The sequence below is a fragment of the Delphinus delphis genome, chromosome 4 (genome assembly GCF_949987515.2).
Source record: "Delphinus delphis chromosome 4, mDelDel1.2, whole genome shotgun sequence".
In the NCBI taxonomy this organism is placed as follows: Eukaryota; Metazoa; Chordata; class Mammalia; order Artiodactyla; family Delphinidae; genus Delphinus; species Delphinus delphis.
Genome location: NC_082686.1, coordinates 11,403,955 through 11,430,954, shown reverse-complemented (window position 1 = coordinate 11,430,954; position 27,000 = coordinate 11,403,955). Strand labels below are relative to the sequence as shown.

Sequence of the window (27,000 nt, the reverse complement as noted above, 5' to 3'; positions counted from 1 at the left end):
AGATGTATGTAATATGTTTAAATTAGCACAGTTTTGAGCTTGTGTGATCTATCTATAAATGTAACACCTTAATCACATAAGTGTAAGTATGAGGGATATGATACAAAATTGGCAGGGAGTCCTGGGGTCTGGCTTCAGACTATGAGCTATTTCAGGCTTTGTGTAACAGACATGAATAAAAATGGCTTGTCTGCTTTTTTAAAGTACTAGCAGATTCAAAGTAAAAAGAAACTAAACACAGTAATGCTAACTTTTATCTCCTTGATAAAAGTTGCTTATTTTAGAAAATGGGAGTTTGGTAAATGTATCAGTGAATAAGCTAACTGGCAACAAATTATATTAGCAAATGGATGGCCCATTTCTCAATTCCCTAAGTTTATTTGTATTTTGGTCTGTTTCTTAACAAAACCATTAGCACCTACACTTGCTCCGTCCATTATCAGCACTGACTTTCCAGGAGAGAGATGAGAAAGATAATGCAGAGCTGTATAGGCTCGTACTCCATCCCGAATGGTTCCAGCAGCTTCTGTCCATGCAACTTTTTCTGGTTTGTGAACTACCACAAAGAAAAAGAGGAAACAATCTGTTAGCAAGTCCCATTAGATCTGCTTCCTGGATTTGTTTCCCTCCATCTCTGCTCCCACCATGGCCCTGGTCCAAGCCTACTTCTAGTATCTCTCACCTACATTACAGTTTCTCTGTTTCCATTCTTACCCATGCATACTCCACTTTCAGCATAGGAGTGTGTGTGTGTGTGTGTGTGTGTGTGTGTGTGTGTGTGTGTGTGTGTGTGTGTGTGTGTGTGTGTGTGTGTGTGTGTGTGTATTTTTTAAATGTTTTATTGTTAAAGTAAAATGTATGCAGAAAAGTACACGAAATAAAGTACAGCTGGATGAATAAATATGAAGTAACCACCATCCTGGTTGAGAGAGAGGACACAGCCCTCACGCCAACAGCCTCGCCTCTCCGGCCAGAGACGTTTTTTTTGTTTGTTTGTTTTTTTGTTTTGTTTTGTTTTTTTGCGGTACGCGGGCCTCTCACTGTTGTGGCCTCTCCCGTTGCGGAGCACAGGCTCCGGACGTGCAGGCTCAGCGGCCACGGCTCACAGGCCCAGCCGCTCCGCGGCATGTGGGATCTTCCCGGACCAGGGCACGAACCCATGTCCCCTGCATCGGCAGGCGGCTTCTCAACCACTGCGCCACCAGGGAAGCCCCAGAGATGTTTTTTAAAAAAATTGAGATATAATTGACATCAGAGGTCACCACCATTCTAATGTATTTTCTTATTCACCTTCATAGTTTAATAACTCAAGTATCCATTCCTAAACAATATAATTTTGTTTTGCCTGTTTCTGAAATTTATCTAAATGCAATTGTACCATACACATTTTTTCTTTTTTGCTGAACATCGTTTTTTAAGACACATCCTTTCTTGTTACATGTGGCTATAGTATAGTGCTTCCATTTTTTTTTGTTGTTTTTTCGGTACGCGGGCTTCTCACTGTTGTGGCCTCTCCCGTTGCAGAGCACAGACTCCGGACGCAGGCTCAGCGGCCATGGCTCACGGGCCCAGCCGCTCCACGGCATGTGGGATCTTCCTGGACCGGGTCACAAACCCGTGTCCCCTGCATCGGCAGGCAGACTCTCAACCACTGCGCCACCAGGGAAGCCCAGTGCTTCCATTTTTGATGTCTTATGGCAACATCAAATTTCATAGAATGGATTGGTTATCCACTCTCCAGTCAAGGAACATTTGTGTTTTTTTCCCATTTTTGGTAGTTAAGCATTCTTAACTAAGAATGCTCTTGTATAAAAGTTACTCTTACACTGGTACACAGGTTTTCTCCAGGATATTTACTGAGGAATGGAAATCCCAGCTCCAGGATATATTACCTTCGACTTTATATTTCCAAAGTGGCTGTATGAATTTACTCTCCCACAGCTGCTGTTGTGAACATCCTTGTCAACCCTGGTATTATACATTTTTGCCCATCATATGGATGTGTAATGGTTTCTTACATGTGATCTTATTGATAATTTGCTTTCCCCTGACGACTAATGAAGTTGAGTACCTTTCCGTGTTTGTTGGCCATATGGAATTCCCTTTGTGAAGTGACTGTTCAAGTGTTCTATTAATTTTTCTATTGTTGTTGACTTTTTCTTATTGATTTGTAAAAATTCTTAATATATTCTAGATGAATCATTTGCTTGTTTATGTGTTATAATTATTTTTAACTTTATGGCTTCTCTTTTCAATCTCTTTAGTGGTGTCTTTGAAAAACAGAAGTGTCAGAATGATCTTTTAAAAACATAAATGACATCCTAACACTTCTGTGTTTAAAATTAATCAATGGCTTTCTATTGCACTTGGAACAAAATGCAAACTCCTAATATACTGTAATTTAAGCCATATTAGCTTTATGTTTTCTGACCATTAAGCTGCTCTTTAATATGTTTATTTAATTTTTATTGTTTTTATGTTGTACACTGAATGTGATTTTTTTCACAGTATAGGCAATACTTTCTCATTTTACCTACAATCAAGTTTATAACACTTTCTGTAGTCTTTACCAGGACTATTTTTCCTCTTATGTCAATAGATTCAGATGGGTTAGCATGGCCAGTCAGCATTGAATTTACCAACTAATTAGTGCCATCTAGTGGGGAAGCAAAGCATCCAAGCACATGATGAAAATGTTCAGACAGACAAGCAAGGCATTAAAAGAGTAAAACAGGGGATATCTCACACAGTACTTTATTCCTTACCAAACTCAAGATAGCTATTTTCCCACTTTTACTGATTATGAAATGGGGTTCAGGGTAATTAATTTGTCTGAGGCCACAAGTTTCAAAGTCTGACTTTAAAGCCCATCTACTCTAACAGTGCATGTTCAATCTATGTAAAATTTATTTATATGGAATTTTTTGGGAACATCTTTCATCATAAGAATTGGGACTACCTATACTTTCATTAGGAAATAACAAATTCAGTGCTTAAAAAATTCTAACAGTAATAAAACTACATTTAAGATTGCAGAGGCTTTAAAATTACATGGTTGGACATGGCTTAACGCTGAGATCCTTGCTTTTGTGTTAGGTGGTACACAAGTGTTTATTATGTCATAAAAACTAAGAAAATAAATAGAAGAGAGCCATGTATGGATCAATAATAACAGTATGTCAGAGCCCAAGAATTACAATTTCAATTCTTTCTACCTCAGGTCCAAAGGAATAATGCTGAAAATGTGTGCCAATTTTTTAAAAATTTAACTTTTATATTGGAGTATAGTTCACTCACAACATCGTGCTTGTTTCAGGTGTACAGCAAAGTGATCCAGTTATACATATACATATATCCATTCCTTTTCATATTCTTTTCCCATATAGGTCACCAAAGAATACCGAGTAGAGTTCCTTGTGCTATACAGTAGGTCTCTGTTGATCATCTACTTTGTATGTATCAACAGTAGTGTGTATATGTTAATCCGAAACTCCCAGTTTATCTCCCCCCCAAATTTCCTCTTTCGTAACCAGAAGTTTGTTTTCTAAGCCTGTGAGTCTGCTTCTGTTTTGTAAATAAGCTCATTTGTATCATTTTTTTAGATTCCACATGTAAGTCACATCATATGATATTTGTCTTTCTCTGTCTGACTGACTTCACTTAGTATGATTATCTCTACGTCCATCCATGTTACTGCAAATGGCATTATTTCCTTCTTTTTTATGGCTGAGTAATATTCCACTGTATATATGTATCACACCTTCTTTATCCATTCCTCTGTTGATGGACATTTAGGTTGCTTCCATGTCTTGGCTATTGTAAATAGTGCTTCAATGAACATTGGGGTGCATGTATCTTTTTGAATTATGGTTTTCTCCAGATTATGCCCAGGAGTGGGATTGCTAGATCATATGGTATTTCTATTTTTAGTTTTTAAGGAACCTCCATATTGTTCTCCATACTGGTTGTACCAATTTACATTCCCACCAACAGTGTAGGAGGATTCCCTTTTCTCCACACCCTCTCCAGCATTTATTATTTGTAGACTTTCTGATGATGGCCATTCTGACTGGTGTGAGGTGATACCTCATTGTAGTTTTGATTTGCAGTTCTCTAATAGTTAGCCATGTTGAACATATTTTCATGTGCTTTTTGGCTATCTGTATGACTTCTTTGGAGAAATGTCTATTTAGATCTTCTGCCCATTTTTTGATTGGGTTGTTTTTTTGACATTGAGCTGCATGAGCTGTTTGTATGAAAAATAAAATCAGAATGGCTTGAGAACTGAAAGCACAAAAGATCTGGAAGAATTACTCAACTTTTTACCTTTGTCCTCAACATTTTGAAACAAGATTAATAAGACATCTTTTGGGAGTTGTTTGGAGCCTGGTTCTTTGGTTTGGTAAAAGAACTGACTTACTAGAAGGTGACTGAGTTGTGAGCTTTTATTTTAAAAAATCATCAAATAATTAACAGGAACTAAAATAGAGTCATGAACTAAATTATTCCAGGAACTAAATTATAATTATAACAGGAACTAAATTATTTCTCCCTGCAAATCTTCAGGGGACATACTGAAATTATTTTCTCTTTCATAGAATGTTAGAGCTACAGCAGAGATTAGAGGTTAGCTAGTTTGGCATGCTTGTTTAAAGACAAAGTAAAATGTGCCCGGGTCTTGCCTAAAGGTCACACAGTTAGCGGTCATTCTTCTTTTTTTTAATTTGAAGTATAGTTGATTTACAATGTTTCAGGTGTTAGTGGCCATTCTTAAAGTACTTCTTTTAAAGAAACATTTTGTTGTGTTTCCCTTCTAAAGGAATATCTATCAATAGAATTGCTTTCTCTGTATATGTTGGTGGATTTTGGGACTATAATCCTCCTGATTTGTAGGAAAATAAAAGGTCACTTGTGTGGTTCTCTTGTCTTAGATTAAGCTTTATAGCTAGAAAATTTTGATGTTCCAGTTTGCTGTTCTTCTTCTGGTCCATCTTATAATCCTCCAGTGTTCAGCAATGCTTAAGGAAATGCACCTTTTTTATTCTTGGTTTGTTTTTTCAACAGTTAACTTTCTATAACAATTTAATTTAGCTTACTTTATCAAAACTCAAGCCTAGGAATCCAAACTAAAGGTTTTAGTTGACTCCATATTTACAAGGTTCTCAAAAGAACAGGGACAATAAGGGCCCAAGGGGGACTTCCCTGGTGGTCCAATTGGTTAAGAATCTGCCTTCCAACACAGGGGACGCAGGTTCAATCCCTGGTCGAGGAACTAAGATCCCACATGCTGCGGGGCAACTAAGCCTGAACGCCGCAACAACTGAGCCCGCATGCCACAACTAGAGAGAAGCCCACACGCCACAACTAGAGAGGAGTCTGCGCAATGCAACAAAAGATCCCACAAGCCACAACTAAGACCTGATGCAGCCAAAAATAAATAAATAAATAAATATTTTTAAAAAAAGGGCCCAAGGAAATTCTGGGATTAAAAATAGTAGAGCTTCCCATAAAAGAGACAGCAGCCGTCCTCAATTTTCAAACTGCATTATATCAAAATAGTCATGGATCAGAGACTTTCACTGCACGGTATTTGGAAGTGAGATTTATCTTTGAAAGGAAGACACATAGTTGGCTCCATATGTAGGCTTAATATATACATAAATAAGTACAGGCCTCAGACTTCTGGAAAACTGTCTTTTAAAGTTAATTTTTAAGGGACTTACCTGGTGGCACAGTGGTTAGGAATCCGCCTGCCAATGCAGGGGACACGGGTTTGAGCCCTGGTCCGGGAAGATCCCACATGCTGCAGAGCAACTAAGCCCGTACACCACAACTACTGAGCCTGCGCTCTAGAGCCCGCGAGCCACAACTACTGAGCCTGCGCGCCACAACTACTGAAGCCTGTATGCCTAGAGCCCGTGTTCCGCAACAAGAGAAGCCACCGCAATGAGAAGCCTGTGCACCGAAACAAGGAGTAGCCTCCTCTCGCCCCAACTAGAGAAAGCCTGCGCGCAGCAATGAAGACCCAACGCATCCAATAAATAAATGAATGAATGAATAAAATTTAATAAAAAATTAATTTTTTTTTTTTGCAGTACGTGGGCCTCTCACTGTTATGGCATCTCCCATTGCGGAGCACAGGCTCCGGACGCGCAGGCTCAGTGGCCATGGCTCACGGGTCCAGCCGCTCCGTGGCATGTGGGATCTTCCCGGACCGGGGCACGAACGCGTGTTCCCTGCATCGGCAGGCGGACTCTCAACCACTGCACCACCAGGGAAGCCCAAAAATTAATTTTTAATAAAACAAGATGGTATTACTTGGAAATTTTAGACATAGTAAATGTCATTAATTTAAATATAAATTACTTAACAATTTATAATTTCAAAAATGAAATGCCAAAGATTTCCTACCCTAGTTCAAGTTACTATATAGACTCAAATTTACTATTTTTAATAGTCCAAAATCCAAATTGGCCCATATGGTCTGATTAGCATTTGTATCATTCAAGAAAGAACTTAGGAAAAATTTTAATAAAATAGTTCAAGAACACAAAAGAATGTATAATAACCTATAGATAAGATATGAAAAACAACATGAATCCCAACATAAGGAATAGCCGACTGGCAGTACCACTGTAGTCCCGTGGATCTACTCTGATCACATCCTCTTGCCTTGCCCACAAAGGTAACTTCCACATGACTTTTCATCCCTACCTGTTCCTTATATCCTTAAATAACACATGCTTAATTAAACTTTGTATGTTTTTGAACTTCATAGAAATGAAATGGTATCACACTGTTCGTATCCTTCTGCAACTTGCTTTTTTCACTCAGCACAGTTTGTGAGGTTCATCTGTCTTGATATGTTTGACTGTTATTTATTCATTTTCACTGATGAGTTAATTAGAAATATCTTGAGTTATCCATCTTCCCAGGAAGAACATTTGGCTGTTTCTCTTTTTATTCCACAATTACAAACCATGCTACTATGAACTCTTGTGCATGTGCTACTGGTACACATCAAGCTTCTCTGGTGTATGAAAGTACCACTGGAATTACTAGGTCTGAGGTGTTAATACATCATTAATTAGATCATGCTAAGTTATTTTCTAATGCATTTGTACTAATTTACACTCCCAGTGCATAAAAGGTTCTACTGCCCCACATCCTTGCCAACATTTAGGATGGTCAAACTTTATAACTGTCATTCTCATGGATGCATAATGGTATCTCTAAATGGTTTTTTTTTGTTTGTTTTTTTTTTTGCGGTACGCGGGCCTCTCACTGTTGTGGCCTCTCCCGCTGCGGAGCACAGGCTCTGGACGCGCAGGCCCAGCGGCCATGGCTCACAGGCCCGGCCGCTCCGCGGCACGTGGGATCCTCCCAGACCGGGGCACGAACCCGTGTCCCCTGCATCGGCAGGCGGACTCTCAACCACTGCGCCACCAGGGAAGCCCTCTAAATGGTTTTAATTTGCTTTCCCCTGATTACTAAGGAGATGCAGCATCTTTTCACTATGGTTTCATGAAGAGTGTCTGTGTTTATACATTTATTCATTTAAATTTAAATATTTAAGAAGTAAATTACTGTAGAAAATTTTTAAATTAACATTTAAGTTACATTGAATACTGGTCAAAAGATTTTATCAACAGAAACAAGAATAAGTGTTTTTGAGTCTTTCCTGACTCAGACTCTACATGTATTGTCTAGATTTTATACATTTAAAAATTTCAATTAATAACCAAGAATAAGAAGTAAAAAATTCTGGTTACTGATATAATTTAAGAGCCAAGGAAGAAATCGCTTTTCAAACCTCTTACCATGAGCAGTGTAAGAGAAACTTAAAGGTCTAAATACTGTTTAGCTTGAAAATGAATTTTATGGATACAAAATATAAGCTAGAAGTAGTCATATGTCCACCCAATAGTTATTTCCTAGGTACACTCACAGCAGATAAAAATAAATCATACTGTTACTAAAAGCCACACACATCTGTGAAATAAGGCTTACGTGAGTTCCAAAACACTGGACTACCACATACCCAAGTAATGTTCATGTACTCGAACAGCTTCACAAAGTCCAGGGTCTTCAGAATCCAAGGGTAAAATTCCTGAAAATTAAAACGAGAAACTTTAGGGGCACAATCCAAAAATGAATTCACTCCTAATGAGATGCCAGTAAGCATTAGTCTAAATTTTCCTCAGTGGGATTTTTAGGAAGGTTCCAGTACTAGTGTGGAGAAGGGAGAGATTTCAGAACTAAGGAAGGGAAGTAGATAGTTTATTTTCTGATACGAACACTATAATACCTGTACTACCTCTTTCTTTTTCTTCCTCTTCTCTCACCTCTGAATGATGATAAAGACGATGGCTGATGTACAGAACAAAGTCAGAGTCCTGGGGGCATCTGTGCTCCTCATTAAACTTGTCCCTGATTCACGGCTCCCTTCCCAGAGTTTGGTTCTATAGGATAGTGAGGTATGCTTCCAGTAAAATCCCATTTTCCCCTGAGCTAATCTGATTTTATTTTTGGTCTCTTACAAAAAGGATCTTGTTCTTTTTGTTTTTTGTTTTGCGGTACGTGGGCCTCTCACTGTTGTGGCCTCTCCCATTGCGGAGCACAGGCTCCGGACGCGCAGGCTCAGCGGCCATGGCTCACGGGTCCAGCCGCTCCGCGGCATGTGGGATCTCCCCGGACCGGGGCACAAACCCGTGTCCCCAGCATCGGCAGGCGGACTCTCAACCACTGCGCCACCAGGGAAGCCCCAGGATCTTGAATAATACAATGTCACTGACTTCTTGGGCAGATAATAAAGATGAGATAGAAATAATAAATTCTCAAAGAAAATACCCAAGTCAAAGGCAATTGTGTTAAAAGCTGATGAAAACTTTCCTATAAATTTATTCTTAACAGCTTCAAGCATGCTGTAAAGCTATACATTTTCTAAGTCTATATGAATATTTTCCTATGAATATTTTCTACAGAGAATTGGCAATTTCAAAGACTACTACTAAATGCATACTTTATATTTGTGTGAATGTCTAGGACACAAGTATAAATGTATATTTTTGCAAAATGGTATTAACTATGGATTAAAAAAGAAAACCAATAAATTAAATGTCTCCAGTCAATTTTTAGTTTTACGAGGGTGGTAAGGGAGCAGCTCTGTACAATTCAAGTCGGATGTGGAGAGAAGAGCTTCTATGTAGCCAAGTCAGTCAGTAGTCTTCAAGCAGGTGGACTGTGACTTTTCTTTTCTCTGGAGTCTTCAGTCTAACTATAGACCGGGGTCCTGCCAGTGAAGGGCTGCACCAGGGACAGTAACAACTATGGTCATCTTTCTATCGTATCTACAAATATTGAAAAGTTTTAAATGTTCTGCTATTGTGATCAAACTCCCAATTCTCTTCATCAATGGATATTTGAGAGTAAATTCCAAAACTTAGGTAAATACTTGTATATGAAGAAAGGTCACACTAAGCATCAGCAATTGTATAGAAAAAAAGAAAAAGAAACAACAGTAAGACAGACAACTTGAAATAGGACTAGGACCTATAACTTACCAGCTACTTCATCACCTGGTTGAAAGAATGATACCTTGCTTCCAACTAAAGAGTGGAGAAAATTAATAATCATTATTTTGAGGTTATTAAATATAACTGAACAATTAAAATGAATTTTAAAAGCCATGGATTAATAAAAAGTCACTAACTCAGAGAAAAAGTTCAGAACTTCTAGGACATTTTGATAGTCTGTAAGGACAGTAGGAAAGAACATATCAAATCTGAATTTTCTCCAATATCTGGGCCATGTGGTTGTTGACACCGTGGAGCAGGATATCTCTCTGTTCAGCTAAGGATGAAGGAATAAAGGAAAATAATCCACTCCACAGCTCTTATGATGATGACATTGGATACACTGGGTTCCACCCCTCCTGAGGCTCGTCCGATCTGTCATTGTTTGAGTTGTAAAATCTCTGACGCACAGTGGGAATTCTGGTTGGAATCACATATAAACTACTTTGATTTGGGATTATGGAAATAAGTTCAGAATGGTGCCAAGAAATTTTGGGGACTATACAGAAGTGATAGTTCCATTTTCTCTTTGTGTGTAGAGAAAAGTCCTATACCATCAGTCAATTCTTTAGAATATTTTTGTTCAAATAGTTACAAAAGGAAATGGGAGGAAAAATCCCAAACCTCCATGAAGGCCTACTTGTGCCCAGCATTTTACCGTGTTATCACATTTAATCTTCATGGCATACCCATTAAGTACCTATTATTACTCCTATTTAACAGACAAGGAAACTGAGGTGCAGCAATGAAGTGAGGTAGAGCCTGAAATCTGGAAGCGGCGCCTCAGGCTGGCTCTGTCTGCAAAAGGGCCCCAGTTTGCTGCTTCTTTGGATCTCTTCTGTGCCATTATCCCCCAATAATTTTGGCTTCTGTACTTTTCTTTTTCCCTCCTGCTGAGGATTCTTGTCTACCTGAAATCACCCTGATCCTTTTTTCTTGGCTTCCTTCGTACTCCTCTTAATTGTCCCTCAAACAGTGGCATTGCTAAGGGTTCCATGCTGTGTCTCCTTCACCTCAACTCTCTCCCTGGATGAACTCATTACCCTTCTATAGTTTCAAACACAACCTATAAGCTGAGAACTTTTGAATGTAACCAGAATCTTGTAAATCATTTCCTGCTTTTACCTGTTTTTAATTTCCCTGTTCCAGTCAATTATTAAGTTCTGCTGGCTTTACTATTTCTTGAATACATTCACTACGTCTGCCGCCACTGTCTAGGTTATGGACTTTGTCATTTTTTGTTTTTAATTAATTATTTATTTTTGGCTGCACTGGTTCTTCGTTGCTGCGTGCGGGCTTTCTCTAGTTGCGGCGAGGAGGGGCCACTACTCGTTGCGGTGCACGGGCTTCTCATTGCAATGGCTTCTCTTGTCACGGAGCACAGGCTCTAGGCGCGCGGGCTTCAGTATTTGTGGCATGCGGGCTCTAGAGCGCAGGCTCAGTAGCTGTGGCTCACGGGCTTAGTAGCTGTGGCTCAGTTGCTCTGTGACATGTGGGATCTTCCTGGACCAGGGCTCGAACCTGTGTCCTCTGCACTGGCAGGCGGATTCTTAACCACTGCGCCACCCGGAAGCCTCATGCCGTTTCTTGCCTGTGGTCTACTACCCAAACAGTCCTCTTGCCTACAGCCTGGTTTGCTTCAAATCCACCCTTCTTATGGCCACTCTAATACTCTCTCTACAACCCAATCTGAGATAGGAGGCTCATCATGAGTCTGGCCCTTGCCTACCCTCTTGTCTCATGTTTTGGGGGGGAAGGAATCAGTGTTCCTATCATCATGAAAAGATTCTGTTCAATATCTTTTATTCTGTGATCTCTGAAGGAGAATTTTCTTGACACAGTGGTTTTTTTCTGCCAAGTACCTTGCCTATGACTCATGCCCAGAACTTAATTTTGCTCTAGTAACACCGAACTCCATAATTCTTACATACATCACGTTATTACCTGCTTCTGCGTCTTTGCTCATGCTATCTTCTCTGCTGAGCGTGATTCTTGGAGAAGAATTCTCCTCCTGCCCACCCCTTACTGTCTGGCTAACTTACTCCAAGAAGCCTTTCCTGTTTCTGCTGGCTGGTTGGGCACCTCTCCTTGGAGCTTTCAGAATGAATCTGCCTATACGTGTTTGTCTGCCTCTCCCCTAGACTGTGAACTCTTGGAGGGCAGGGACTGTCTTATTTATCTTCACATTCCAAGCACTTTGCAAGTGCTCATTAAATGATGAATAAATAAATAAATGAATGAATGAATAATTGATCATCTTCTGGCTATTATAATTCTTATTTTTATTTTCGTACAATCCAAGCAGAAGAAAGGAGAGGAAATAAAATTATGATTTAGTTATGTTAGAAGATTACATTAAGAGTATCAGATGTATTATAGATTAAATTTACAGGTGAAATTCAAATAGTCTAACCCACGTGATAATGCTCATTCATCCACTCACATATGCAAGAAGAGCAACCATAAACTGATTGATCATGAACTATTAGCAGAAAATATGAACACTACGTTTACTCAGAAATTATTTCAAGTACTTAGGCTTACTGTTCTGCATGTTAAGACCATTATTTACTAAAATTTTTCTTTATTTAAGGCAATCATAAAATATTACTGGTTATTTCTCCCCAGAACCAATTTCAGATGAGCAAACTGTTTACCTTTTAAATACTCCATTTTAGGCATACTTTAAAAATTTAATGGGAACGTAGTTACTGACCATTATATAAATTTTGGCCCAAAGCCAACTTACACAAGTAATTTATGCTGGTCTGCAAATACCGTAAAAAGGACAATACTGGTCATTCTATTCAATGTGATTACTCATGGATTTAAATACATAATCTCTAAATATTTACTAAACTGTAATAAGCTCTTCAATTATAAAATACCAATATTGTTCTAGTTTTCTTTTTAATTAAAAAAAGGGAAAACACTTCTGCATAATTAACTTTTGTATTTGAAGAAGTGTGTATAATTTTATGTGTCAGTAAACCAATTAGCTACCATTTAATTTCTTTCACCTTAGAAAAGGAATACAGATACTTATATCTGTAAACTTACCATCTAACACAATTCCAGCAACTTCTCTCCCAACAGGAAAGAAATCCTTCTCCATCTTCATTTCTGTTAGAAGCTAAATAATGACAAAGGCTTGAATTTATTGTCAAGAATAAATCCGAACCTCTTTTCATACATGAGGAAAGCAGGAGCAAAAACCAAACCACATAAAAAGCAAATATGACTCCATTTTTGGCATCAAGACAAAAAGCAAGTAACTTCACAAAACAGGTTCCTCTATAGAGTAGGAAACCAAGTTTGCTGAGGAATTAGTGGACATTAGGGCTTAGGTATGAGTATTACCATTCAAACCACCATCAACATACTTTAACATCTTTATTCTGCCAAATATGAAGGGAAATTATAGCCAGAACAATTCTCAGTTGGCTAAACACTTTGTACCAGTCACCTCATTTGGGTGGGGTGGGTTTGAGTGTTTCTCACAAGCCTTGGGTTAGGGAGTAGGTGAGAAGTCGTGATGGATATACACAGGGCAACTGCGACATAATCTCAGGCTGGAGTTTCTTCTTTTAAAGGATAAATTATTTATTTATTTTTCATTTGTTTATTTAATTTATTTATTTTTGGCTGCACTGGGTCTTTGTTGGTATGCGCAGGCTTTCTCTAGTTGTGGCGAGTGGGGGCTACTCTTCACTGCGGTGTGCGGGCTTCTCATTGCGATGTCTTCTCTTGTTGTGGAGCCACGGGCTCTAGGCGCACGGGCTTCAGTAGTTGTGGCACTTGGGCTCAGTAGTTGTGGCACACGGGCTCTAGAGCGCAGGCTCAGTAGTTGTGGCGCACGGGCTGAGTTGCTCTGCGGCATGTGGGATCTTCCTGGACCAGGGATCGAACCCATGTCCCCTGCACTGGTGGGAGGATTCTTAACCACTGACTACCAGGGAAGTCCAAATTATTTATTTTTGAGAGATTAGTATGTTGTTAGATTCTGACCACATTCAGCATTTGATTTTTAAAGTGACAAGAGTGTACATAGATAAGCCTGTAGTTTAAGCTTCTTTTATACTTTTCTAAAAGTATAAAAGTTACTATACTTTTATAATAATACTAGAGATGCTGAACATATTTGTAGATATGTTAGTATTTTAGGAACAGTAAGTAAAAAGAAATTGAAATAATTTTCTTGTATATTTCCCTTATTTTTTCAATTCTTTGATCTCCTATACATACTTCATTGCCAGAAAAGTCTCTTTCTCAATGTGGAACTTTACCCTTTTCCTAAGATGTTCACATAACATTCTTACAGAAATACTCGGTGTTTTACAGTGTTTATTTTTTATGCAGAGCTAAAATCATGGTTATGGCAAGTGCACCCTGTTCTCCTTCACTTACCATAAGCATCTTCTCACATTCCTACAGTTTCCATAATCATTATGATTAATAGTTGTTGTAAAATCAAATTTATTTCACTGTAATTTACCATTTCTTTCTGTTAGACATGGAGATAATTTCCTAGACCAGCATTTGAATGGATTTTTTGTAGTTTTATAAAGAACATCTTGGAAGGGCTGAACACAGATCTCTCCAGATAAGGAACAGTAGATTATTCCCAGTGAAAGGACTTCAGGGCATCTCACTAATTCACTTCTCAAGTCATGCTCATGTTACAGAATCGCCCAGTGGAAGCCTATACCTTTGTTCTGTAGTTTCCCTAAATGTGACTTTACTGAAGAAAACTTTTAGATCCCTAGAAGTTATGCTGACATTATAAGCCAATAAGTTAAGGGTCCAATAAAACTATAGTATTCCTCTTTATAAAACTGAGTAAATGGGCCTGCTCTATTTATCATGGCACATTTAACCATACTTTATTTATTTACCATTTGAAGACTTTCCATGTACTTCGTGGTCAATAATGGAAGATTACTGTGGGGTGGTGTGAGGTGGTGTATGAGAGAGAGAGACAAAGAGAAATGACAAGAAGAATATGAACCCTATCAAGACATTGACTAGAAATATCTACGGACTAGAGACTTAATAAATTAATTTTAGGTTTCTAGTTTCTATTTTTACTATATTTAAACAGTCACTTCTTCCTTGATTATAGGCCTTAGTAATTATAAATTCTCAGCTTTTCACAATGTAAAGGAGTTTATAAAATATTTTCATATAATAATATAAAATGCATGACTTCAATTAGGCTAATAATTTACCTTAATATAGAAATACACAAATGAACATTTAATTTTTTCCTAGCTGTTCTATTCTTCTAAGAATGATAATTTCTTCGTACTCAGAAGTCAGTTGTTATTATTATAATTTTTGTACACTAAATATATTGTGAAACTCTCATTTGACTTTTGGCCAAAATAAAACCACCAATACCTTTGTATTTATACCTTTGTATTTATCTGGCTCAGAGCACAAGCTTTAACTTGAAGCTTCACATAGTTATCCTCTGTAACAGGAAGATTTTCCTAGAACCAAATAATAAAATAATTACATATTCCTTTGAGAATATGCCTTCGTGTCGCAAAAATTTTCACACATAATCGAACAAAATCAAACAGACTCCAAATCTTACACCTAACTTAACTGAAAAAGGAACAAGCAATTATCCTATAGCATATAATACAAAAGAATATAGGGAATTTGGGGGTAAAAATTTTAAAAAGCCTTAGTTAGGGTACATGTTTTGAAAAGGTACTTAAGATACTGACAGGGATATATGTGTAGGCAATGAACACAGGATAACGAAGTAGAGCAACAAATACTGTACCTCATTTTAATTTAAATAATCTCAAAGCATCAAACCTTCATGCAGGGATAGCCTTAAACACATACACATAATATATAGAGTGTACTGATTATGGAATTTTCTTAATGCTATAAATAAAGTTCGTTAGTGTCATTTATTAATCTCTGCCTTATTTAACATCTTTTTGGACATTTCAGCATGCCCCATGGCACTCTGGGGTCAAAATACAAATTTAATAGAACTTAATTATTCCTCATATTGCACAGCTAGATATAACTTCAAAGGCAAAGATATTTCAGACTCAGGTACTCAATGTCATCCACCAATGACACCAATAATTAAAATGCTTTCTTCAACCCCTGATATGCCCAATATTAGATCAAAAGTTGGCTAGAACAGCTACTTGCACAGTGCCTCCTGTGTTCTATCAAAGGGATCACTGTGTTTAATTTGATATGAACACAATACTCTGGGCTATCCCTTTTTAAAACTCAGATTTGATAATTGGTGATAACACGAATATATTCAACAATATCGATGAATTTGTGGATTTTACTCATGATTGTGTGAACCTGGTGATGATTGCTCCTGAGAGCCAATCAAAACTCTTAGACCTTTCATCCTGACCCAATGGTAGAAACCAAGCTGTCTGAGGTTTAGAGTCCTAACTTAAATGATTTTGGAGCTGTAGAAAGATAACACAGGAAAACTGGACTGTGTTCATGAGCTGGAAATTTTTATTACTACTATGAAATATACAGGCACTATGAAATACATATAGCACTTAGTTTTCATCCCTAAATTTACAGTGCGATAATGACTCTGGCCTGCCACAAACCTTTCAATCACCAATGTATGAAAATTCTACTATCTATGCTTAAAGTGGTAAAAAACTGGAAACCATTTAAGGCTTAGTGAATGAGGTAACTTCGCACAGCTCAGAAGTTAGTGTGAAAAACAATGCTTTTCCACCTCTTTCATTTCCCAATATGAGAGAAAGTATTTTCTCAAATATGCCTACAATCTGAAAACTCACTTTACTGTGGTCTTCAGAATAAACTGGGTTAATTTCGCAACACATAAGATTACTGAAGTTGTTCTGTTTTCCTAATATCTTTTATGCCACCACCCTGAGGAACTAAAAACTCTTTTGTAGCAACTCTTTTAAAAAATATAGTTATACCACAATATGGACCACTGTTTTCACATAAGATTAATTTATAGGGTTTCACTTAAGTAATTTTCACTCATTTAGTTCAACTCAAAATAATTTGTAATAGGCCATTTAAAACTGGGTCTGTCACATATGGAAAATACACTATCTTGTTTCATTTAATGATTAAACAATTTTTCTTACCCTTTCTTGGAACACAAATGTTATTTCTTCACTTGTAGAACTCTGTTGAAAATATAAGCCTTTCATAGTCACCTAAAAACAAAAAAAAGAAAAAATATACATGAAATAAACTAATCAACAAAACGTCTTCCAGATCAAATGAAAGTAAAAATTGAAAAATAGTGCTGGCAAAGGATAAAATGACAACTCTAAGTGTTGTCTTCAAACGAATTCAGGTAATAGTTCTTGAAAGCAATCAAACAAGATAGTATGCAACAATCTCTGGTACGCATTTGAGAATGGGCTTATAGTTCAGCCTTTCACACAAAGGCGAGCATGTGCTTAACTTCACTTTACTGTTCAATAAAAAGTTTGAGATGTACTTGAAAAAATAAAAAAAGCCTTATGCAGGCCAGAGGGCTCAATTTTAATAACCAAAGGTGTCAACGAAAGGGCTTTCAAAGTCTTAAAAAAGACCATTAAAAAAGGAAAAAGTGGACAATCAAGACACTCATTGAAACTGTACCCCTAATTCCTCTGTATCAGTTTATAAGCCATTTAATGGAAGTATTTAAACCTGTATTCTGCAGACTTCTTGAAGCACCTCTAAGGATTCACAGCCGTTTCTTTAATGTTCATAGTAATTGTATGACAAGACTATTTTTTAAATGTAAATTTTATAGAAGTACTGTATAAAATACACATAGAAGGGCTTCCCTGGCAGTCCAGTGGTTAAGACTCCGTGCTTCCAATGCAGGGGGTGCAGGTTCGATCCCTGGTCAGGGAACTAAGATCCCATATGCTGCGTGGTGCCGCCAAAAACCCAAACAAACAAGCAAAGGAAAACTTACCAAAAAAAAATTAACTAAAAAAAATACACATAGAAAAGTTCACAGATCCTAAGTGTACAGCTTGCTGAATTTTACAAAGTGTATGTGGCCTTGTCATAGCAGGAAACACATCACTAGAACTCCAGAAGCTCCCTGGTTCCCCTTCTAGTCACTACTTTCCCCTCCTAAGGACACTCAATATCCGAGTTTTAAGAGCAGGTTAGTTTTGTCTGTTTTTTACTTTATATAAATGAAATCATGCTCCTTTATGTTTAGTTTCTTTCTCTCAGTGTTATGAATTTCACTCATGCTGTTGCCTGTAGTTGTATTTATTTCATTCATTCTCTTTGTTATCTGGTATTCCATTCACACCATTGTTATATGGTATGAATAAATTACTATTATCCATTCCACTAAAGATAGACATTTGACTGTTTCCAGTTAAGGCTTTTACAAATTATCCTGCTAAGAACATTCTTGTACATATTTTTTGGTGAAAGTAGTATAGTATTATTGAATTTATTTTACGGATGAGCAAACTGAGACTTACAGAGGCTAAGGCACATACCTGGGGTCTCAGAGCACCCGCTGGGCTACAGCTGAGACAAATCAGGTGCTAACAACTCCAAAGTCATTTTTCTTAACCATTATATTTAATGGTTTTCTATTGAGCTGCTAACGTTAGATGTATCACTTAAAACTAGAATCCTATCTCCTATAGTTTAGGATTGATAATTAAGTGCTTGTTGACAGAACTAGCAACCCAACTTGTAAGGCTCACTGAAAAATGAAAATGTGGGGAAACTTGTCCAGAAATTATTAAAATTTCAAGATGGTGACAGCCAAGCATTTAAACCAAGCCTGAGTCCCTTCTGAGTGTGAGGTCCATTGTGACTGCATAGGTCCCGTGCTCATGAAGCCGGCCCTGAAAGCAGAATCTTAGTGGATCTAATGGAGCTGTATAGTGGATTTTTACTGAGCAGTTCAGTAATGGTTGCTTTCTAGAAGGTAATAATCAAATGCTGGAACTAAGAGAAATGAGTACACATTCCAGACATTTATAGAAATTATATATGTAGCATCTATCAACAAAGTACATAAAGAAAAGAAGAGCCAGGTAGGAAGATTAAATTAAGTCTAGCCCTCTGGTTAGAGAAGCCCTCTGGGGTGGGTGTGTGCGTGTGTACATACATCAATATGTTTGCTGGGGTGGAGGGGAGAGGGGAAGAACCTAAGCACAGAACAGAGGCTATGCATTCCCTTTTATAGAAATCTAAGCTCTTCTGCCTAGTTGTCAAGGCTGTCTAGATGCATACCCACTGTCCCTAGTCTACCTTACTCCCCCCATTTTTCCAACACATACCCTGTCTGATCTAGTCAGCATGACTTCACACCATATGGCCACCGCTGTCTCAGGGCTCCAAGGCACTGCCTGCTGAGACTGCACAGTACTTACGCTATAGATTCTGTGAAGTAAATAAAGCTCAAGTCCTATTCCCTATCTGAAATCACGTCCCAGTGACTTGCAATCTACCCCATCTGTCCCATGCTTCTAGATTTCATTGTTACATACTAACAAACAAAGCCTTGCTTTATTCACTCACTAACTAGTGGGTTTTCCCAGCTATTGCTTCAAAGAATCAATATTCCTTATTACGAAGTAAATAAACCTCTGCTCCTACTCAGTCTGGAGCTACTGGAGTTGCCTTTTTGAGAAATGAAATAATTACACATCAACACCTCGATTTCAAAGTGTCTCCCTTTGTAATTCTGGAAGCCACTGTCTTCCCTGCCCATTGCATCTGAGAACATACGGCATGTCTCCCAGATCAGCAGTCACGTGGATCTCATACTGTATGCACCTCCAGTTTCAAAGACCCTGGAAGCTGTTTGTGTGAACCCTTAGTGTCCCTTAAGACAACTGTTATATACATAATACTGCCAGTATTTTTGGTCTGATCATCCTAAATAGTTCCTCCAAATTAGATTACAATCAATCTGGCTGGTAGAAAAAAGTAATGTTTAGTTGGTCCAATGAGGAAACATGTGGGAGCAAAAAAACCCCTCAAAGTTACAAAGTGAAGAAAGAGAAGTGTTTTTACAAAAGTGGCCAGAAGAAAATTGAGGAACTATTACTTGTTTTGCAACCCCAAAAATGAGTACTAAGCTCTTTTTTTTAAAAAAAATAATTAATTTATTTATTTAGGCTGCGTTGGGTCTTCGTTGCTGCACAAGGGCTTTCTCTAGTTGCAGCGAGTGGGGTTACTCTTCGTTGCGGTGCATGGGCTTCTCATTGCGGTGGCTTCTCTTGTTGCAGAGCATGTGCTCTAGAAGCACAGGCTTCAGTAGCTGTGGCAGGCGGGCTCAGCAACTGTGGCTCTCAGGCTCTAGAGGACAGGCTCAGTAGTTGTGGCGCACGGGCTTAGTTGCTCTGCGGCATGTGGGATCTTCCCAGACCAGGGCTCAAACCCGTGTCTCCTGCACTGGCAGGTGGATTCTTAACCACTGCACCACCAGGGAAGTCCCAACACTAAGTTCTTAACAGGGAGAAAATGGTAGAATGGATGATATTCAAGTCCCACTAAGTTTCTTAGGCACTGGTCCAGATTAAATGGAACACTTAGTCCACTATTTAACAAAATTTTTATTGAATGTAAAGATATTTGCATACAGAAAATAAAATAACTGAACACCTCATAAAATAAAAGTATAAATTAAATGTATATTATTTATCATGCCATTTCCAAGGATGAATGTTATGCAACCTCAAAATTATATATTCTACTGTAAGCTTTCCTTTATCAAAGAAGAGCTACGGGGCCTCCCTGGTGGTGCAGTGGTTGAGAGTCCACCTGCCGATGCAGGGCACAGGGGTTCGTGCCCCGGTCTGGGAACATCTCACATGCTGTGGAGCGGCTGGGCCCGTGAGCCATGACCGTTGAGCCGGCGTGTCCGGAGCCTGTGCTCCGCAACGGGAGAGGCCACAACAGTGACAGGCCCATGTACCGCAAAAAAAAAAAAAAAAAAAAGTACTACGTAAAACTTTTAAGTAAAAATAAATCTGTTTAAAAATATAGGCTGATGTAAAAAGCCCTATAAAAAGCATAAAGATTTTAAAGTTTTCCAGGTACATCTGATTTTAAATATATTTGACATAAGTCCACAAATTGAAGATTATGGTTGTAATACTTTAAATTTTTATAATGGTAACATATTAAAAATTTGGAGAAACAAACATTAAGACCTCTATTTTAAATAATTTTTGGTACAAAGCAGAATAAGGAATTTGCATAAATTAAACATTTACCATAAATAACACCAAGAAAGTAGTTAAAGAAAGTACTATCTTTTAAGGAATTTCTAAAAAAAAAACAATGGGAAGAAATTTCAAATGGTTTCATCTTAGTTATAACAACATGAACTCCACTTGCTGTTCCCCTGCTACACTATGCCCCAAGGAGCTCATCTATTAATAATTGTAAATAAAACCTCTACAGATCATTCCTTATCTACACTTTCAGACCAAAAGTGTTCTGAGTATCAGATCAACCTCAAAATCAATGGACATAAAACTAGACTCGTTTTTTTTCCCCCAAACAAGATTTTGCTGTACCAAACTTCAGTAATCGAGGACATTTTAGAATCTATCATAATTCCTTCCTCTGCATTAAGTTATCAACCATAAGGCTTCCTTTTCCTTTATAATGTCCTGGCTTACCTGCTCATTTTATTTGTTAGCACAAGCGATGGGCTAACACTGCAATGCCTCAGGCTTGCGCTATGGCCACAGGCTGCTGAATGGCTTTCTTTCTTTCCTTCATCCAATACACCTGTTACTCTATGAACAACTTAAGCCTGAAAGTCCAAACTCTTCTTATATGCTCAATTTTCCATTTCTCCTCAACACAAACTTTACAATTTGGTGGCCACTTCAGGTTCGGGATTCAGTTGTTTTTTTTTTGGTGGGGGGATATGCAGGCCTCTCACTGCTGTGGCCTCTCCCGTTGCGGAGCACAGGCTCCGGACGCGCAGGCTCAGCTGCCATGGCTCACGGGCCCAGCCGCTCCGTGGCATGTGGGATCTTCCTGGACCGGGGCACGAACCCGTGTTCCCTGCATCGGCAGGTGGACTCTCAACCACTGTGCCACCAGGGAAGCCTGGGATTCAGTTTTAATGCTTCTAACCCACCCTAATTTATATTTTAAGGAAAGCACAGATACACTGTCAAGCAGCTAGGCTGCCAAAAAAACCAGATGAAGTCAACTCTGAAATGTTGGCCCATCATGCTGGGCCTAGTGTACAGCATTATGATGCTAGCTGGATTGTTAGGGGTAAATCTTCAGTTATATTGAAGAGGTGACAATACTAAGTTTTAACAATGTTCTTACCCATCTGTGGGACTTTTCATACATATCTACATATCACAGAAAGAAGTACGTCAAACCATGTACCCATAACACATATGGTCAGCATAATCCAAGTAACTAATGGAGGTTTGGTTCAAATACCATACTTTGCAGGTTGTGGAGGAGACTGGTAGTCCTAACTAGATAGGCCAGCTCTGCTTCTTAAAGAGGAAGGCATATCTCTACATCTTGCAGGCAACAGTCTCTAGAAATCCGTATATTTCAAGGACACTTTAGATAAGCAATGAATACATAGGTGTTTGGCTACACACTGTACTGTTCTCCTGGGTCTGTTACAAGATGGGCATGGGAGACACTGTGATAGTGGCTCATACCTAGCTAAACCTGGAAAGCATTTCTAGCTAATAACATGTATTATGAGAAATTTTTTTTTTTGCGGTACGCGGGCCTCTCACTGTTGTGGCCTCTCCCGCTGCGGAGCACAGGCTCCGGACGCGCAGGCTCAGCAGCCATGGCTCACGGGCCCAGCCGCTCCGCAGCATGTGGGATCTTCCCGGATCGGGGCACGAACCCGTGTCCCCCACATTGGCAGGCGGACTCTCAACCACTGCGCCATCAGGGAAGCCCCTATAAGAACTTTTTATTTCACATTTTAGGTATATGATTTAAAACTTAGGAAAATGCATGAAGTTGCAATGGTTCCTCTTACTAGATGGATTTAAACTAGAGGCTGGATACACATTTACAGTGGCATCATAAAGGAGATTCAAGCATCAGTTGAGGGGCTCGAGGGATGAGATGACCATAACAGTCTCTTCTAATTATGAGAATCTAGATTTATATGAACATTATCAAGACATACTCAATTGAATTTATACAAGTGACGCATAATCTTTACAACTCACACAACCTGAGATCTCAAGATAGGTGAAGAATTAGGAAAGGAAAAAAAGTTTTTTTGATATGGGCTTTAGGTGGACGCAACAACAAGAGGCATTTGATTGGATACGTCAAATTGTTGGCTATATATGCAACAAGTGGCTTCAGCAATGACCTCTTCCGAATCGCAAAAGAATTTCTGATTAATTCTCCTGCCTCTAAGAGAGCTTAACTATTGTTATTTGTTGATTTACAAAATACCTTTTCACTTAAGAATTCTTACTAGTAGGACCCCCTTGCTAGTACTGCTGGGAGGTGGGTAGTGGGTTGATTGGGGAAGTGGGATGGTTATTAATTGAAAGATTAGAAATTTTTGCTACAGTTTCTATTTGATGTAGGGCCATTTAATACAGTAAGATCTAGAACGACAGAAACTTAACTTTCATTTATATTTCTGAATTAGCATAATATTTTCCCATATTGTACTACTGGGGAACAGTGGAGCCAATGGTGGCATGAATGACAGTCATCCCTTCCTGCTGGCTTAATCATGTGACACTGGGACAATGAAGGTGATGAGGAAGACAAGCAATTGAGGGATCCTCCCTATATCTCTAATACATTCTCCCTCTTCTCCAACTGACTTAAGGGATGTTCTCCACAGATTAACATTATTGCAGTTTGTCAACACTTAGTTTTCTAAATCACTATAGGATTTTAAATCAATTCTTACTTCAGATGCAAAGTAGGACATGTAATTTTGATTAAATATTTACTAATAAATTCACAATCAAGGGAAAATAATACACAAGATGCCATCTTTATTATAATGTATAAAAAGAGAAGAAAATTATTTTGCAAAATACTACATTTTAGCATTATGTGGATATGTGTGTTTTTGCTTTTCTACTCATAAAACTGTCATTAGCTCAACGTATACTGTTTATTGGGTCTAGAAAAATCATAAATAAAGCTGTCTTTGAACTATTCTATGTGAAGTTCACAGGAGCAAGAAAACATTTTTATCAATTAAAAAAATATTTCACCAAAAACAACCCCCCAAAACACTGTGATTCCATAGTGAAACATTTTAAGAATTCCCAAGCCTTCCCTTTTTCCTCCTTCAAGGAGGTACACAAATGAACCAAGACACATTACTGTCCAGGGTACAGTACTGGTTCAGAGGCCTATATATTCCTTGAGGTTTTGTGCACTCTTCTTCAATCTAGAACTGTGATTTTGAATGCACAGCACAAAGAGTTGTAAAACTACCAAAATATTTCACTGCAACTGACAGGCAACTTTGCCTTGTATGGTGAACCTTCTCTTTCAAATCTGAATGTCTCATCCTCTGCCATCTAGAGCAGAGGCATCAATAAGTTGAAATTAGTGATAAAAGGTAATTATTAGACACTGCAGTGATTGATGGATACAGTTGAGAAGTCATAACTGACCCTACCCTGAATCCTGGCTTTCCTACTTATTCACTGTATGACTTGGGCTACGTAATTTTAACCCTCTGGGCCTTAGATTCCATACCTATAAAACAGGAATAATAACAGTAGTTACCTCAAAGGGGTACTGTAAGGCTTAAAAAAATACATGCAAAGCCCTCAGTACAATACCTGGCACACAGTAAGTGCTCAATAAACGTTGACTGTTTTTACTATTATTTCTGTAAACTGAGCAGAGAACTTGTAAAATATCAAGAGTTCCAAAGCCCATCTCACAGAGCAGCGAGGGGTTCTGTCCAGAGCAACTTGAGTTTTAACACCTTTTAATTTTGGCCGTGGGCTATGATATCATCTAGATCTGTGCCACTAGCCACCAAAGAGCCCTTGAACTGTGCCTAGTCAGAACTGAGATGTGCTGTTAGTGTAAGATGCACATCAGATTTCGAAGACTTAATATGAAGAAAAAGAGAATGAAGAATATCTCGATTTCAAAATGTCTGATTATGTATCGAAACGATATTTTATTTTTTATCTTTGGCCACACCGCGCGGTTTGTGGGATCTTAGTTCCCCAGACCAGGGATGGAACCGGGGCCCTTGGCAGTGAGACCTCGGAGTCCTAACCACTGGACGGCCAGGGAAATCCCGAAATGGCAATATTTTAGACATCCTGGGTTAAATGAAACTTTAAAATTAATTTCATGTTTCTTTTCTTTTTTCTTTCTTTCTTTTTTTTAAACGTGGCTCTCATTAAATCTGCACTCAGAGCTGATGGCGAGCTTGTCAAACTGCGGATTCTCAGGACCGCCCAGACCTACACAATCAGCATCTGCGCTTCAGTATGATTCTGAGGTAGTTCTCATGCACTGCTCCAGTGTTCCTCTGTTGAGCTTACTCTGGAGGACAAACCTGGCCCTACAGTTACATAAATGCGAATACCCTGGCTTTAAGTAAGTGCTCACCGAAAAAGAAAAGTGGAGGAGAAAGCGGCGGGAGGGAAGGAGTAAGGTAGAAAGAAAAAGAAACTCCAAGTAGAGGAACAAAAAGATGCAGGAAGGGGAGAAATCCAACCTGGGAGATTCAGTGGAAGGGAACTTCCAGACTTCTGCCTCCATAAATGTGGAGAGAGATACAAACTGAGGTAAAATCTACCATCCAAACCTGTAAGGACCAGGAAATCGTCAGTCAATTCAAGTCTTACCCGCCCCTCAGCGGCCTCAGCTAAGCGAGGCCTGGGCCCGAGAGATCTGAGGACGGTAACCACCATCCGCCCCAGGGCTCGACGGTTCGCCGGGGAGTCTCCCGCTCTCTCCCCCAAGGCCCGGTTGCCCAAGACACGCAGCACGTTTCTCAGCACTCACCTGCTTCGGAGCGGCTCCAACGGCCTGCACCTTCACCACAGCCACCTTCGAGTCCTTCTGCAGAGGGCCCGCCCCCTCTGGGCCAGGGGCTGTTCCCATTGGCCAGGCCGCTCGTCAGTCTCGGAGGCTCTCGGACCCCCCGAGGCTGTTGGGAACGCCATAGCAACCGAACATGGAACTACATCTCCCGGCATGCTCTACGGCGATGCACTCGGGGCTCCCAAAAAATGCGCGAAGTCCTAGTTGCCGAAGGGTTCAGTTTTATGCAAATATCAGTTAAAGACCACACCCTTCCTCGTTCCAACCGTATCCCCATCATCTTCTTTGGACTGTGCCCCGCCTCCCTTTTGCCTCCACATTGTTCTTTCCTTTAACACTTTCCGTTAGTTAGTTGAATGCATCCTAACTAGTGTCTCGCCTCGCACGGCAACGGAGAAATGCACCGAAATCGTGAAACAAAATATGCCTAAGCCCCGTCAGGAATATCCCAGACCTGACGTCTCTAGTTACGCCTTCAGGAAAGGGGATGGGGAGGAAGGAGAGTCCAGGTCACGCCCCCTTTGCACTTGCTGATTGGTTTATTCGGCTGTCACTCCGTCCTCTTTCATTTTTTTCAGCTGCCCCTCCTTTGGTTCCCCGCGGTGGGCGGGGCTAGAGGTAGGGGGCGGTGAGGAGGTATAGGCCCCTTCTTTCGATTGGTAGATTTTTTGTCCCCACCCACCCGGGGGCGGAGATGGATGGGAGCAGGGGAGGCAGCTGAGGGAGATGAGGAGATAGGCGGGAGCGAGGGAGCGAAGGAGGTAGAGAAGAGCGGAGGAGAGGGGAGGGAGCGCAGCTTGGTTGCTCCGTAGTACGGCGGCTCGCAAGGGAGAATCCCGAGCGGGCTCCGGGACGTACGGAGAGGCGGGCGGGCGGGGATGGTGTGCGGGGCTGCGGCTCCTGCGTTCCCTCCCGCTGCGAGTGAGCTGCACTGATTTGTCCCTGGGGCGGCAGCGTGGACCCGCCTGGAGATGAGGTGAGAAGCGGGCTGGACCGCGGCGGCCTGGACCAGGAAGGCGGCAGGGGCGGGGGTCGGCGCGGGGGTCGGCGCGATGGCCGCCTGGGGCGCCCGTTCCCCGGGCCGGTGCGCGTCCCTCCGGGCGCCCTTCACCCTTTGCCACACGGTCGGGAGGCGCGGCACCCGCAAACCCTGTGCCTCGTCCTTCCTATTCTCCCGGGGGCTGCGGTGGGGCGGCCGGCTGGCGGGCGCCGGGAGGCCAGGGCTCCGCGGCGGACTGAGGGGGTGGCGGCTACGGGACGGGCTTCGGGTTGAATGGGCGTCTGCAGCCGTGGCCGGCGAGCGGGGTCCCTCCTTCCTCAGGGTGGACGTGGGGCGGTCGGTCTTTCCAGGGCTGACCTCGCTGCCCTCGGCCGCCTGAGCCTGGCG

At 40.1% G+C, this 27,000-nt stretch overlaps 2 protein-coding genes across 9 annotated transcripts in view; one reads left to right on the top strand and one right to left on the bottom strand.

The window, feature by feature from the left end:
- CRYZL1 (crystallin zeta like 1) overlaps positions 1 to 25,699 on the bottom strand; it is a 34,417-nt gene extending 8,718 nt beyond the window's left edge. The window contains exons 1-7 of one of the 6 annotated variants that reach the window (XM_060010360.2): positions 25,575 to 25,696; positions 16,706 to 16,777; positions 14,990 to 15,067; positions 12,636 to 12,708; positions 9,564 to 9,608; positions 8,042 to 8,110; positions 423 to 556 (exon numbers count right to left, since the gene is read on the bottom strand). In XM_060010360.2, coding sequence (XP_059866343.1) covers positions 423 to 556; positions 8,042 to 8,110; positions 9,564 to 9,608; positions 12,636 to 12,708; positions 14,990 to 15,067; positions 16,706 to 16,777; positions 25,575 to 25,673 — 570 coding nt within the window. In that variant the 5' untranslated portion in view covers positions 25,674 to 25,696. Of the gene's footprint in view, positions 1 to 422; positions 557 to 8,041; positions 8,111 to 9,563; positions 9,609 to 12,635; positions 12,709 to 14,989; positions 15,068 to 16,705; positions 16,778 to 25,284; positions 25,437 to 25,574 lie in introns of those variants that run through there. The other 5 variants (XM_060010361.2, XM_060010358.2, XM_060010363.2 and 2 more) reach the window with 5 other exon arrangements.
- Positions 25,700 to 26,375: 676 nt separating this feature from the next.
- ITSN1 (intersectin 1) overlaps positions 26,376 to 27,000 on the top strand; it is a 230,084-nt gene continuing 229,459 nt past the window's right edge. The window contains exon 1 of one of the 3 annotated variants that reach the window (XM_060010352.1): positions 26,376 to 26,589. The gene's annotated coding sequence lies outside the window, so the exon portion shown is untranslated. The remainder of the gene's footprint in view (positions 26,590 to 27,000) is intronic. The other 2 variants (XM_060010350.1, XM_060010351.1) reach the window with 2 other exon arrangements.